Source organism: Cuculus canorus, chromosome 9 (assembly GCF_017976375.1).
Source record: "Cuculus canorus isolate bCucCan1 chromosome 9, bCucCan1.pri, whole genome shotgun sequence".
NCBI lineage: Eukaryota > Metazoa > Chordata > Aves > Cuculiformes > Cuculidae > Cuculus > Cuculus canorus.
Window position 1 is genome coordinate 1,166,070 of NC_071409.1, and position 15,391 is coordinate 1,181,460.

The window sequence follows — 15,391 nt, forward strand, 5'->3', positions numbered from 1 at the left end:
GAACTACAGGCTGAGAACTATTTAGGAAGAAAAACCCCTCTTATTGCAATGCATAAAGGCTATTGTGGTTTAGCTGCTATTGAACATACTGTGCATTTTCCAGTGTATGATGAGATTGTGATTTAGGCCAATGTAGGCTATGGCTTTGAATGGCTATGGCCACGAGAGTTACGAGAGCCACATATGGCTTTGAGTAGCCAATGGATTTAGACCCTTGATGAAGGGAAGTCCTAAAGAGGGAAGGGTTTTTTACTCCATCTGGTCATCCCGAAGTAAACATCCTAAAACCTGGAGTTTCATCACGGGTGCTGCTTCATCTGAGTCATCCAGGTCTAGAGTGATCTCCTCCAGCAAAGGGACAACACGTGTCATTCAACAATATCAAAAGAGGCATGACCAGCAGGTGGAGGAAGGGGATTCTCTGCCTCTGCTCTCATGAGACTCCACCTGGAGTAGCGTGTCCAGTTCTGGAATCCTCAACATAAGAAGGAGATGGAGCTGTTGGAACGGGTCCATGAAGATGATCAGAGGGACAGAGCCCCTCTGCTATGAAGACAGGCTGAGAGAGATGGAGTTGTTCAGCTTGGAGAAGAGGAGACTCCGGGGAGACCTTCCGGTACAGAAAGGGGCTCCAGGAAAGTTCTGGAGGACTCTTTACAAGGGCATGGAGTGATAGGATGAGGGGGAATGGCTTTAAATTTGAGGGGCGAAGATTTAGATTGGACATTCGGAAGAAATTCTTCACAATGAGGGTGGTGAGGCCCTGGCCCAGGTTGCCCAGGGAAGCTGTGGCTGCCCCATCCCTGGAGGTGTTCAAGGCCAGGTTGGATGGGCCTTGGGCAGCCTGATCCAGTGGGAGGTGTCCCTGCCCATGGGAGGGGTTGGAACTGGATGAGCTTCAAGACTCCTTCTAGCACAAACGATACTATGATTCTATGATTCTATGGTTTGTTAGAAACAGGGACATCTACACGAGAGCTTTCACAGTTCCTGAGGAGCAGCAACAGACTCCTGGAAACAGCAGTTGTGCGCACTACTTGAAACACTACTGGAGCTACGAGTTCCTCCCTGGCCAGATTGCCTTCTCTAAATATTTGAGAATAGCTTGTCTCATTGAGCTTAAGTTGAATAGGAAGAAAGCTTCAAATTCAGTTTTAAGGGCTCTCTGTTGTCTTTTCCTTCTCCACAGGGCATACCTGGGAACATCTTTTCTGTATCACCTTTACCTTTAATGCCAACACTTCAGAGTTCAGATACTCAGCTCAGAAATTTTGTGCATGAATACTTTTCAAATAAAAAATCCAAACCCTAGTTTTGCTCGATTTGCTTAGGTGGTACGAACGCCAGCCATCAGCCTTGAATCAGAGCCAGAAGTAACCTCTGACTGACTCTCAAATCTATCAGAATTTCTATCAGGCCTTGGTGTTACTTTGAGTGAAAAAAGACTTCAAAGTTTCAAAGATTCCCGCTTTCCAAAACAGAGTGCACAAAGCAGAGTCTCTCAAAGGCAACATTACTGCAGAGCAAGGATGAACTACCGGAACACCTGCTAGCTCCATATACCCATAATGAAGAAAGACTTCCTCCAATATTAAAACAAATGTGTCATGCAGAATTAAAAACATCAAATCTCTTCCTAATTAAAGCATTTTTTGTCATGATAGGTTTTAATCTGCTTGCCAGAGCTACTAGGATTCACCCACAGCTTGTTCTTTCCTCCCACCAGTCTTCTGGTGAAGTCACACACAGGCTTTCTACTTGTTGCAGGTTGGACAGAAACCATGGAGTTTTCCAAGATATAACTTTCCCATCTCTACCAGCGGGGACATCTGAGTGACTCATTGGCTGGCACTGCGAGCAGGAGTGCTCTGTTCTGCCTCATTTAAGGTTAACTGGCTGGTTTTTTAGCTTTAGCGGCTTAGAACAAAAGTTTAAGCTCCTTCCCTCTGCTGTCTCCAACTTTCATCTTAAAGCACTCTGTGAAAAGGAAGATGAGAGAGGCAGCAGGTTAAGGCTTTTGTTCCCTTTCTGCTGTCATGTGGGGACAGAATAGATCAACTCTCTGACTGATGCTCCAGCTGTGAGGGAACCCTCCTCTTCAGTTCATACAGAGCTGGAGTATTTTCTAAACACCTGCCCAGACTGGACCTCTCCGGACTTGCTGTCTCACCCAATCGTCTGAGATGTTCCTGTTCGCTACCTTAGATGGGATGTCTGCCTCTCGGTCAGGAGGCTGAGCTGGTCTCTACACAAACCTCTGCGGTATCCCAGAGCACAGCTGGAAACTGCAGCTCACAGGAGAGCTACTGAAGTGGGTTAAGCCTCTGCTTCATGGCATACACTTCTGCTTCGAAGAGGCTCTTATCAAGTCCCCAACAGAGCTGTTTCAGCAAGCAGGGAGGAGAGGCAGCGGGGTTTGAGACACTGATGTAAAGGGCTTGGAGGAGTGTTAATAGAGAGGAATGATCAAGAGAGATCAGATCGGAAGGCTTCGTGGGGAGGGGGCTGGGGCAAGGATACCAGATTTATGCTTTTGTGAAATTAAAGCTCTGGTCTTTGTAACAAACTCATATCTATGTAACAAAGAATGATGTAACATCAGATGTTGACTTCACTGCATGTTGAAGCAGAAGTTAGGCTGACTGTAAGGAGGATTCGATAAATTGTGTTTCCCAAAGGCGATATGAGGCTAACAGCAGGCACTTTAGCTTTAGGCATCAAAAATATTCACTCTCCCCCCTTATGCCACTTTGCTCCCACGTGAAATCCCTCCCCTCTAACCTCTGCATTAACAAAAGCCCTACAATGGGTGGCACAGTCCAATAATCTGCATACATTGCACAGTGAAGCATCTCACTAACCTAAGAACGTGTTAAAGCTGCTTTTCCTAGTCAGAAATGAAAAACATGTGAGAAATGGTATTAATTTGGATATGTTCCTCCCTATTTAATAAGCAGTCATGTAGAGAGGAACCAAAATGCTGGCTCAGGACTCCTGAGCTTACCTTCTGGACTTTTATTCCTTAGCAATGGAGGCATTTCTATGGCATCAAGCAGATGGCCCAAAATAAGCGTCTTTCCTAAATCAAGCTACATGTGGAAGCTTAGAATCTCTGTAAGGTACGAAAGAGCTACAAGCAGAAGGAATGAGGGGGTGGGGATGAAGGAAGAAGGAGGAGGAAAAGACAGGGGGTGGAGAGTAACACTGGAGAGCAGCAGTGGTCCAGCCCCTCAGAATCTGAAAAGCATCACAGGAGCCTGGGGATAAAGACCAGCCTCAGTAGCAAGGCTTAGGAGACAGAGGATTTCTGCTCAGTGATAAAACATGGTGAGTAGGATTTTTGTGATCTGCCTTATTGTTTGCTCTGCTGCCACAGCATTTCCTTTGCTCTGATGTTCGCTGCAACTCCAAGAGACTATTATTTTGGGATGCCTGCCTGTCTTTTAAGCATCATTTTTTACTTATTTTTCCACGCATCTTAGAAACGTGTGCTTGTATTTATATAAATGCACATCCTATCTCCTTTTAATTAGTGAAAACGGCCAAAGCTTACAGCATTAACACTTTGCTGTAACAGGCTGCTGGTCAGTGCAAGGAAAAAACCACCCTGTTTCCTTCTCAGGTAACAGTGGAAATTTCTTCTCAGCTGCGTTCTCCTAGCAATAGAGCGATGATTCAATAGCTCCCTGTGCAGGAGTTTATGTCTGCCCTTCTACCCGAAATGGAACATTTCAAGCAGTTACACATCTTTCAGTCTCAGGTATAGAAGAAAACTGAGTGAGGTTTTGTCAGCGCTGGAGCCTCCCTTTGTCATGGTCTCAGCCTTCTGCCGGGCAGGGCTGGGGGAAGCAGTGGGTGCTGCTGTTCCCCCTGGATCCCTCCTGGCAGCACACAGCAGGACAGGATGCTGGGAGTAGAAACGTGGCTAATTTTACTATGAAAAATCCTAAGCTCCACGGAACAGTTGTCACGGCTCGCAGGAAGGTTCAGGCTTCCCTATAGCATGTTGCTAATAAGATTAAGCATTTAACTACACATCCTTCTAGTATTCTGCTGGGGACTATAAGATTTTACTTTGTGTGCTCAGTGGAATTAAGGTGGAAGAAAAACACACCTATGTGCTTTTTGCTGCTTCTTCATGAGGAAGCCTTTGCCTGACCTAAAAATTTATCCAAATAATTAGGTATCCTGGATTACCCCAGAGAGACAAATGATTAAGGGGAATGATAAGATACAGCCAGTAATGATGATGAGAGGAGTACTCTAAACAAGAGGCGTGATCTCAATGCAGGTTTGTGTGTCACACAGGCATCTTTAAAAATAAACACTCTTCTGTTGCCTGAATCATGACTGTCCCCGATTACATCCTCCACCCTTCCCATCCTTTTTGTCTCTGTTTGCTAAAGGAGATGAAATACCAGCAGGGTAATCAGTTTAAGTAAGAAGATGAGCCCTGCTTTAAAAACCTCTTTGATTTTCACCGTAATAACTGCTATATTTATTTGCTTAACTAGAAACAGCGTTAGAACTGCAGACAGGATATCACTACCCTCTGGCAAAGAAGCATTTTATTCCTTCGTAATTAACAATCAAATTAACAGAATGGAATATGTGCTCATGAGTATTAGTAAGTTTTCCTATTATTAACTTTTATCTTCTGAGATAGAGAGGGAAGGTTTTTGACTGTAAATAAACAGTCTTATTCCAAAAATAACCTCTTCTACTTTACTGGGAGCATCAGCTGTTCTTTATTCATTGCCAATTGATTATGTCCAAAGCATTAAAAATTAGTATTGTTCACTGTCTTTAAAAGTATCCGTGGCTCTCACCACCCTGTGCTTGCTTGTTTTTTGCATTTTAGGACTTCTGACTGGTGCCCAGCAAAAATCCTCCCGAGGCTACGTAGGCATAGGAAGAGAGAGCTCCCTTCTTTTTCCCTCTCCCATGATACCAATTGTCAAGAAATATTTTAAAAAACATTTCATCTTAAAGTGCATCCATTTTAAGCACAATGCATCTCCAAATCAAATAAAAGTTTTCAGGAAATTTAATTATGCTACCATTTTTCTTTGGGAAGTGGGAGTAACATTTCAAAGGTAACTCTGATACGCAGGATCTTCAGTCTGATTGATACGAAGCCACTTGTGGATAAGGGATTTTGGACTCACTCCAAACTTATACCTTAAAATAGAAAAGCAGTCCGAATAAGTGTTTTTTTCCTTCTTTGTAAATTAAAAACCTAAAAGAGCATGCGATGTTTGTTGGCTCTTTCACTTAATAAAAAGAAAATGCTTGGCGGGAGGTGAAATTGAGACTCCAAGTGGCATGGCATGCAGAATTCTGCTTAGCAAGGGACAGCACGGTACCATCTCCAAAACCTGCCAGTTTTAAGAATGATCCAAATGTAAAGAAGGAGAAAGGGCACAACTATCTCCCATGAAAAACAAGGACTGTATTCTGAATTTTGCTTATTTCTATTTCCAAGTGAGACAACTGTATATTGTAATCATCAAATTACAGATGAAACAAGAAAGTAAGAGTGTCCAAGCCAGACAACTGATAAGATTTTGGAATAAATGTACCTTAATTATATTTTTCCTACTTTTGCAAAAGTAATTTTGAGCCACACTTGCCATAGTCAGAGAGTTCATCTAAATTTCATCTAAATTTTTGCTTTGCAATGCTATTATTTCTACCCATGAAACTTCACTGAAGCAAATTCTTCTACTTTCCTGGTAGGATTATCTGCCTAGAGTTAAATCCAAGAGGATTGCTATTTCAGCTAGTAGCACATTAAAGCACAGTCGATGTTACCTGTTCATAGTATCATAGGATAGTTAGGGTTGGAAGGGACCTTAAAGATCATCTTAAAGATCATTTTAAAGTTCATCAAAGTTCTTTCAAGATAACCTAAACAAACCTTTCCATTGTGAGATAAGCAAGTAAAATGTAAGATAACAACTTTGACACCAGCCCAAACCCCGAAGCAAGTGTTCTGCCATGCCTCCAGAGAGGAAAATCATTGACAGATGGCAGAAAGCTCTGGGGACCGCAGGCAGAGGCAAGTATGTCCCCTCTCTTCACTGACCCACATGACAGAGGCAATATTTGGACACTTTGAATCCTGCCTCCACCCATCTTCCTCCTGTTTCCTAATGAATAACCAGTCCAGGTCCACTGCCTTGGACTTTGGTGGAATTTAGGCCATTGGAATGTGGCTGTTATTAAGCAGAACAGTTACCTAAGTCAGTCTTTTTCAGGTCCTCATAACCCAGAACTATAAGCAGTGTGCTAAAGCCAAGCTTCCTCAACCCACAGGAATGTGTTCACTTTCCCATTCTAAAACTTTAATTTACTTTTAGATGAGTCACAGACATGGTAAAACCTTCTGTTTTTATGAAAAGTCTGTCAGACGCCCTGTACAGGAGGTATGTGTTTAAGCATGAAGTACCTGCATTTTATGAGGAGTATTACCCAAATTTGAACCAAACCTTTAATTCCAGTACAGTATAAGCCCCAAATCCAGATCTAATTGCCTGCTTAGACCCTTAGGAAATCTTAAAAGTGAGCAGCTGGTATGATCAAGACAGATAAAAGCACTGTTGACTGTAGATGGGAAGTCTCAATGCTGCTGGATCTAAGATTATTGTAATTGGCAACTAAAGATTCAGTAATGTCCTCTATTTTAAAAGTGTTCCATAAGTAATTTCACAGATATTAAAAAAAGAGGTCAAGTTCGATTAACGAAGAAAACACCAGAGCCTGCTGAAAACAAAGCGACTTAGCCTTAGTAGACAGACTGCTTGTTTCCACAGGTTTCTGTACTTTATTGTCATTTTTTAAATGCAAATTTCCTTTGCAACAGTAGAAATCAGTCCATCAGCTCTTTATCCCCATGGAAGAAGATATATACTGCAAGTTAAGTCGAAGAGGCTAATAGGAAAGGAGCAGAGACAGGCAGTATTTGTAGCTGAGTCAAGAAATCCCACAGAAGTTAAACCATTTTTAAAATGCCTGGAGTAAGTTTTCATAGAAATGCATTAGCTTTACATACCCACTGGAGGATAACTTGCCCTTACAGCACTTTCATCTGTTCCTAACTTCACTGGTACAGCTTTTGGGGTTAAAGATGTAACTTGTGTCCCTACAGAGAGAAAAATGATATCATGAAATAGTCCATTACAACCAAAATTATTAGTAGTATTTTATGGTTTAGTGGCAGATAGGAATGGTTGGACTCGAAGACCTAAGAGGTCTTTTGCAACCTAGCGATTATATGATTTTATGATTCTATGATTCTATTTATAGATAAAGAAAGTAAGTGGCATGGCTAAATATTTCCATTCTATATTTGGAAAGAAACTCATTAATAATTTATATGATACAAAGATGAAGAGGAACTCATAGCGTGGGAAGCTACAAAACAGCATCTGAGACAAGTACTTAAAAATATCCACAGACTTTGGTAGCCTGCCCTCAGGAGCCCTCAAATTGTTGACTGAGTAGATCTTCCCCTTCTTGGTGTTCATTTTTAATAACATTTTTAATGGGGAAGATTTCTGAAGCTGTGCCAGTGTTAAAACAGGATAAGCAGGATGATACAATGAACTAGATACTAATGAGCCTGGCACGAATCCTGGGGGAAAATGAGAAAAAGTATGTATGAGATTAGAGACGTGACACAGTTAGAGTACAAAGTTGGTGATTATATGTAATGCAGATCTTTTTTTTTAAAAAAAAACCCACAAACCAACACCCCAAGTATTTTTTTCCTCATCAAAGGAAACTGAAAAGGTAGCCATCGGTGTATCTTAAGTTATTATAGCGCGTATGTTCTCAGTACAGATGTTGTTCAGGGCATTTGGGCTTTCATGTTAAAATTGTTCATCTAATCTATAAACAGAAGCAGCCTTAAGGTTTCTAGACCCAGTTATCAAACTGGCAGTCCATTGTGTTTCTTATCAAGGAGATACAATTCCAATCAAAGATGTATTTATTCAAAGGATTATCTAATGCTTTCCTGAATTATTAGCTTTCATAACTTTCATACTTGACGATGAAACAAATCCACCTCTATAAGCCTTTTAAATGCATCTACAGAAAAACTTCCAAATATGCGATTTCCTACAGAAATGACCCTTGCTTAACACTCAGAACGCACAGAAACAGCTGTAAGACTTCAGAGGCCTACAGAACGCTTTTATAGCACTAGCTATAAAAATTATTTGTCTTGTTCTAGGCCTCTAAGGAGCTTCTCAGCAGCAGGAATTCCCACAGGGGCACAGGACCTACTTCTACAATTGCAAAGGTCCGAGATGTCAGATTCTTTGCTTTTGGCATATTAGCTATTGGTCTTGCATCAGCTGCTTCTGATCATTTTCACAACTCTGCTGGAGTTCTGCGCATTGAATTTATTCTCAATCACACCTTTCTTTTCAGAATAGGAGTGTAATCATGTCCCAGTGACCTATTTCTAACTATGCAAAGTGAGTTTCCTACGGCATCAGTGAACTCCAGGTACATAACAGCATAGTAAAATGTTTACTGGTGTTCATTAAGAATGCTCTGCAACACTCAACACGCAACCCCAAATGCAAACAAATGTGCCAACATCTCAAGCACCCTGACAGACATCCATCTACCACCACCCACCACGTTTTCCATAGCATCCATACTCTTGAAGTCAAATACTCGCACTATATTTGATTTACATGTTCTACCGTTTGTTGCTGACCTACATTTAGTTGTAAATATTGCTGATGACCTGCCAGTGTGTAGACTCTGTGAGGAACAGGCTGGCATTGATCTGCCTGCAGGAGAAGCGCCGCGGGTGACAACTCCCAGGTACACAGACACATATCTTGTGAGGTGTGGGTCAGAGCATTGCTGTTGGCAGCAAACCCTGGCAGCTGGAAAGGTTCTGAAGGCTACACAAGACCATTACAATTCATGCTAGACTAAAGACTGCTTTAAATTGCATTTCAAGACCGTTCAAAGTCCAGGCTTGGTGCTCAGTTTGCAATCTCTATGTCTGTATTTGGAGCAGGTGCAGGTCTGGATCCAAGGATCTGATCGGTGATTGTTCTCCAGGCAGGATTGGTAATTCCTCCTCTCATCAGAGCTGTTGTCAAGGGGTGCTGCGGGTTGCCCGGTGTTGGTTGTGTGTACTCAGAGCGCGATGGCTCCAAGTGGTTTTCATTAAGTCTAAACAATTCAAAATGAGATAAATCACTAACTGAGGTTTCATTAAGGAAAGATTCAAGCACGTTCATTCAAGAACAACACTTGGAGGTTTTGTCTTGCTCACCATCCAGTAAAGGCTGGGTTTCTCTGACAGCATTTAGGAAGCGCTTGCTTCTTCCCTGATCTACCTTTGTTTAACTCCATAGGCTTAAGATTAAAGTTGATACAAGGCAGGAAAAGATGTATCTATGAAGCAACTGCTGGAAAACTTAGAGTGTGGTCACTAAAATAATTAATTACTAATTAGATTTATGGAAACATAAACCAGATTCAATACTAAACCATACAGGCAGAGACCAAAATTGGCATTGATACAGATAACAGAGTATTTTTAGAAACAAGTAATCAATGCATAATCAGATCTGATGTGGCAATTCCTCGGTGTACTGCACTGGTCTGTGTAAATCAGAAATGACCTTTCTGTCATAATTCATAGTGATTCTCAATATGGCATTTTTGACTTTTTACAGTAAAAGTAGCACTGTAGAAAATGGTACATTTTGCTCAGGGGGGAATAAAAAGAGTAATTTGCTTTCAGTATGGTTCCCAGGGTAGTACCAAGGTTTATGGATTTTCTATTCACAGGTAAAGATTATTTTAATATCAAGTGAGCATCATGCGTCAAATGTTTCATCCATTTTTCTCAGGAGATTTCCCACATTAAGCTTTTTGTCCTCCTCAAAGGTACAGATCTTTGAACTGCTACTTTTCTGACACACACACTTGCATGTTGAGGTTCCTCAAGCACCGCTTTTCACTGATGCCTCTTCTGCTTTCAGAACAGGACCTGTATCTTGTAAAAGTCATAATCCTTAATCCAAACCCCTCATTTGTAATAGACAAAATGTTCCCTGTGCCTCAGCTACCAACCCATAATGTGTGCTGTCTTCTACTTGCTGAGTTTTCCAGCCATTGCCAACACACCTTCAGCTTCACTTGATCTGTTTCTCATGCAACACCACGACTCAGTGATGGAAATTTCTGGTGATAAAACCAATTCTATAATGCACAATATCCATCATTTTGTTTTCCAGTTGCTTTCCAAGTTTACAAGCGCTAGCTACCAACCTCACAGTATTTGCGTTCTGCTGTTTTCTTCTCAGAAACAGATGTGAGGAAGCAGCATGGAGCTCAGGAGAGGAAAGACCTTCATAAAATCCAGTGCGCAACATGAGAAAGTGCCACCAGTGCACGCAGCTCCTACAAACAAAGACCATACAGGGAAAGTCAAAAAGGCATCTGTGGAAGGCAACCAAAGTGTAGCTGAAGTCCAGCTGGCATGTTTGGCCACGCACAAGAACTACAGGTTTTCTACCAGAGCAGCAAAGAATGGGGCTGGTGACAACAGCCTGGAAAAATCATCTGGGTCCTCCTACAAACTTGTAAGGAAGAGTAAAACCCACGAGTGTGTTACTGAGGCAGACAAAACAGAGCAGTGCAGCCCCAGCAGCAGGGCTTGGGAAGAGGGCTTTCCCGGAAAGGGTAAGGGGCGACTCGTCAACAGCGTCAGCTTTTCGGGGATGTCCAGCTCCAGCAGTAAGAAAGAGTGTGTGGTCAGCCCCAGCCAGTCTGCGTGCAGCAGCCAGATGATCGACTACAGGAACTTCGTACCACAGATGCCTTTTGTACCAGCTGTCGCAAAAACCATTCCCAGGAAGAGGATTTCTCTCAAGAGATCAAAGAAAGGGCTCAGAGATATATTTCATATAAAAAAAAATAAACCAGAGAGCCTCACGTTCCTGGTTGAGAAGGACAAGAATCTGTCCTCTCCAGGCTGCAAGAGCGAGTTGTCTGGGCATCTTGCAAAGTATCTTTTCAAAACTGGAGAAACGTTTGCTACTGATTGCTTGTCACAAGATTGTTCAGACACTGAACTGCAGTCCGACTCTTCCTATGACTGCTGCAACACCCTGTGTGAAGATGTGGCCTCGCTGAAGAGCTTTGACTCCCTCACTGGCTGTGGGGAAATCTTTGCAGATGAGAGCTCTGCTCACGTGGAGCTGGAGAACAGCAAAGAAATTCTGCTGAGACGAAGCAAGCACAAAGACAACCCCGTCATGGGCTCCTTCCAAGGGGGTGTGGAGCAGCTGGCTTCTCCTGGCCAGAACGAGACTGTTGAATTTGCAAAGTTTTGGGACAACATCAACAAATCGGTGAGGCTACATCAGAGTGCTCTGTTTGATAAGAATTTACTGAAGATGCCTGGTGCTGGCGTGGAAGAGGCTAGAAGCCAGGCTGCTGCATCTGTAACAGACCAACAAGTGTCATCTGAAAAAGATGGTGATGATTCTAAAGAGAGCTCCACAGAAACAGGAACGCCGAAAAGTGACAACCAGGAATCCACATCCACAAGTGATGAAGGCTACTATGATTCATTCTCTCCTGGACAAGATGATGAAACGAAGCAAGCTCAGACCCCTGAGGTCCCAGGTAAATTTCCAAGAGATAGCTACAGTGGAGATGCCCTTTATGAGCTCTTTTATGACCCAAATGAAGTAAAAATAAACCCAGTCCTAGATGATGACTTGTGCACATCTGAAAGCATTTCAGAACAAGCCATTGAAATTCCATTGTCCATTTACAGCTTTCACGTTGGAGCTGAGGAGAACATGGCTTCCCAACCAGCTCTAGACATTATCAGCCAGGGCTTTTTCCACAGCACATGGAAAGGCAAAGAATGTTTGCTAAAGCTCTGCGATACTGAGCTTTCACTGACTATGGGGATAATAAACTGGCTGAGAAAACACTCGGGTCTCGTTTCCTCTCCCGATTCCCTTCAGAATCCTCAGCCACAGCCAGAAAAGTCTAGTGATTCATTGATTCCACCCAGCCCCAGTCCAGAGCAGAAAGCAAGCACAGAAGCTCGGCAGGAGAAACAAAGTAAGGAAGAATTTAATACATTGAACCAACGTATATTATTGGATGAAAGCAAACATGCAACCCAGATCTCTTCAGCAAACATTGCTGAAAGAGAACACAGCCTGGATGCTTCCTCTAACACATCGAATTTGGATGTCCAAGGAAGGGAAGGGAGTCCCCACAAAGATTCATCTACAGTGCCTGGGACTGTAGAAACCACCAGAACATCAAGTTATGCACCACAACCACACGCTAATGGAGTCAAACTGCAGGTACCTTCAACCGAGAATGAGAGGGAAACAATTTCAGAAGGATGTGACACATGTGGAGATAAAAAAACACTGCCAGAAAAGCTGAACAGAGAGAGTGCCTCCCAGAGCTCTGAAAACCCTTCATTAGATGATAATCACGAAGTAGAATCATGTTACTCCTTCAAGACTGCTGCGACCTCACTCCTGGATCCCCTTGAGAGGGAGGACAGAAATAAACCAACGTATCACTCTCTCTCTGTTTCCTGTGACAAACCACTGCAGCCTTTTGCTCTCACACACTTCCAGAGCTACATCAGCCCCACACCACCGGAAAGCAGCACTGACATCGTGCAGCTCTTGGAACGCTGCGTAACACAAGTGGCATCATTAAAAATCAGCTATGAAAACAGGTACCTGGAAGACAAATGCATTGGGAATGAAATGAACAATATAATTCATAAGATGTCTCAGTACAAAACCAAATTATTGTTGCAAAATGAATGCAACTGTGGTGCCCCAAATCTGGAATACTCCAGCATTCCCAGCACAAACCAATACAACTATGAAACAAGTTTCCGGTCCAGCTGTCTGTATCATTTGAAGCAAAATGGGGAGCAAATTGGCTCTGAAAATCAGAAAAGCAGAGCAAAAATCCTAGATGAGGTCACTAGAAGCAAGATAAATTTTGAATACGCCCAGCTAAATAATCAAGCGCTCTCCTATTTAAAAGACTTTACATTTGATCTCAGTCCAAGCAACACTGTCCCTGCTCTTAGCAGACCAACATTTTTACCTCTCTTTAACTCTGCCTGCTCAGACATACCTGCTGCTTTTCTCCAGGCATCACATAGCCCCGCTGCCTCTCTAGGTGAGGAACTGCAGCTGGAGGAGGACGAGGACGGCTCGGGGCGGTGGAGGTCTGCAGAGAGCCCCTGTGGGGGCATGGCTGCGGTGAGCGCTCTGTCCCCTCACCCAGAGGCAGTGACCCCGGACACAGCGGTGACAGGGACAAACCACCAGTAACAGACACATGCAGAGAAGGTGAGTGCATATGGGGAGCCTGAAATTAAATGTGAAACGAGTGATATCTGTTCCCTTTTGCCAGGGACACATATGGCAGCACAGCCTGGTATACACTCAGGGTTCTTTGTTCCTTATTCCACTTTCCTTGTTCACTTTAGGGTCGTAGGTAAGGGTAATCAGAATTTAAATGACACGATTCATGGAAAAATTTTTCATGGAAAGGGTCATTGGGCACTGGAATAGGCTGCCCACGGAGGTGGTTGAGTCACCTTCCCTGGAGGTGTTTAAGGGATGGATGGACGAGGTGCTGAGGGACATGGTTTAGGGAGTGTTAGGAATGGTTGGACTCGATGACCCACTGGGTCCCTTCCAACCTGGTGATTCTATGATTCTATGATTCCCCAAACCAGGGGCGACGCATGGCAGGTATCGCATTCAATGAGTCTTGTAAGTGCCAAGCAAAGGTTGAAGGTTGTACCTTCCACCCAGGCACAGCAGTTTTCATACCAGTTGAAGCAGGGAAATTTTTTCCTTCTCCCACTCTAGGACCTGCGGTGTTTAGAACAACACTGCAGATACGGCCACATGGCCACAGACTGCAGGCAGCATTCAGGTCCGATTCCTGCCACCGGCTTATCTTGCTACACAATGACAGCATGAATAGTAACGCCTTGCTTCCCCTCCGTAGTGTTAACTGGATATCAGACAGAGCTCTCTGCTGGCAACCTGGTGTGTGAGCTGCTTCACAGGGGTCACACAAAAGAAAGCCAGAGATCTGCAAGGTTAAGTCACGGGGCAGACAGACATACCCTGTGCTGCGGTTGCAGACATGCAGTGTGCCCTCAAGCACGAGGGAAAGCTCACAAAGCTGTGCTGCTGCTGCTAAGTCTACCAGGAGGATGTTCTTTCTTGCAAGCCTGAAGTCTCTCTCCAGCAGGTGCCTTGGTCTCTGGCCAAAGCGCACTGTGGCAGAGCAGGAGCTGAAGCCAAGGCATGCTCCATGCTCAAGGATTGAGAGGCAAGAGAGGGATAATAGGGTCTGTGCTGCACCTCAAGCTTCTGAAAGTCCTTGAGCACCACTTACATGGTATAGGGAGGTGCAGAATTTGGTGTCTGACATAGGGCAAGAACCACCTCTGCTGTAAGACAGAAAGAACTGATCAATTCCACAGTTGTTTTGCTGGTTAAGATATGCCTGCCGCACAAATCTTGAGGCCAGAGCAAATGCTCTCTGTGCAGACCGCTCTGACCCTACGCCAGCCGAGAAATCCTCTGTCCTCCAGTCGCTGAGAGGAATCTGTTGAGGAGTTCAAAACTTGTGTAAATTCTCTATCTGACAGATGGGCTGGACTCTGCCAAGCCCTGGCACTCTGAGAAGGAGCCTTTGGAGTTGTGGAAAATGGAGAGGAGACTGCAGTAAGGGCCAGGATGGAAAATTAAGAAAGAGCTCATTTTGAATAGGGAACACAACATTTCTCCAACTCTTGTTTTTTACAGCAGTGTGACTGTTTTTTTTGGCGTTTCTAAAGGCTTACCAAACAGCACAAACTAAACATCTTCTCTCTGCAAGAGGCAAACTCATCCTTACATTTTCAGGTCCCAGGAGAGTCAGGTACCTGTGCAAGTGCGTTTCCCCACTGACAAGTTTCTCAGCACAGGGAAGGATAGATTTCAGGGGGTTGTCTGAAGTTAACTGCCAGAGACTGTCAGTCTTAAATACCCTTTACTAACACATCCCCTAGTTATAACCTGTTCAACAGGGAACTATGTGCTCCTCTAGTGAAAGAAGCAATTCTGGATTTTCTTCACTTTCCTTGCAAACAATGCTGACTGGCAAGCCACATTCTCACATCATAAGATTTTTGGCTGAACTTGCCATTCAAGCACACACCATAGCCCTTAGAACTGCTCGCCTGTGATTATTTATAGCTTATTTCTGGAATTAAAAATGCAGTACAAGCAAGGGAAGGTTTGTGATCACAGGCAGTATATGCAAGAAGACAGTGCTAGGCACA

General features: G+C 43.5%; 1 protein-coding gene and 1 long non-coding RNA gene across 7 annotated transcripts in view; one reads left to right on the forward strand and one right to left on the reverse strand.

The window, feature by feature from the left end:
• Window positions 1-3,198: 3,198 nt before the first annotated feature.
• Window positions 3,199-15,391, forward strand: part of AMER3 (APC membrane recruitment protein 3) — a 44,192-nt gene continuing 31,999 nt past the window's right edge. For 4 of the 6 annotated variants that reach the window (XR_008451265.1, XM_054074566.1, XM_054074564.1 and 1 more), the window contains exons 1-2: window positions 3,271-3,327; window positions 10,278-13,394. Coding sequence is in view for 5 of the 6 variants with exons in the window: in XM_054074566.1 (XP_053930541.1) it covers window positions 10,368-13,376 (3,009 nt within the window). In the remaining variant the exon portion in view is untranslated. Of the gene's footprint in view, window positions 3,328-10,277; window positions 13,395-15,391 lie in introns of all 6 variants that reach the window. The other 2 variants (XM_054074562.1, XM_054074563.1) reach the window with 2 other exon arrangements.
• LOC128853045 (uncharacterized) overlaps window positions 8,593-15,391 on the reverse strand; it is a 39,871-nt gene continuing 33,072 nt past the window's right edge. The window contains exons 3-4 of the long non-coding RNA XR_008451266.1: window positions 10,312-10,443; window positions 8,593-9,204 (exon numbers count right to left, since the gene is read on the reverse strand). This is a non-coding gene — a long non-coding RNA (uncharacterized LOC128853045). The remainder of the gene's footprint in view (window positions 9,205-10,311; window positions 10,444-15,391) is intronic.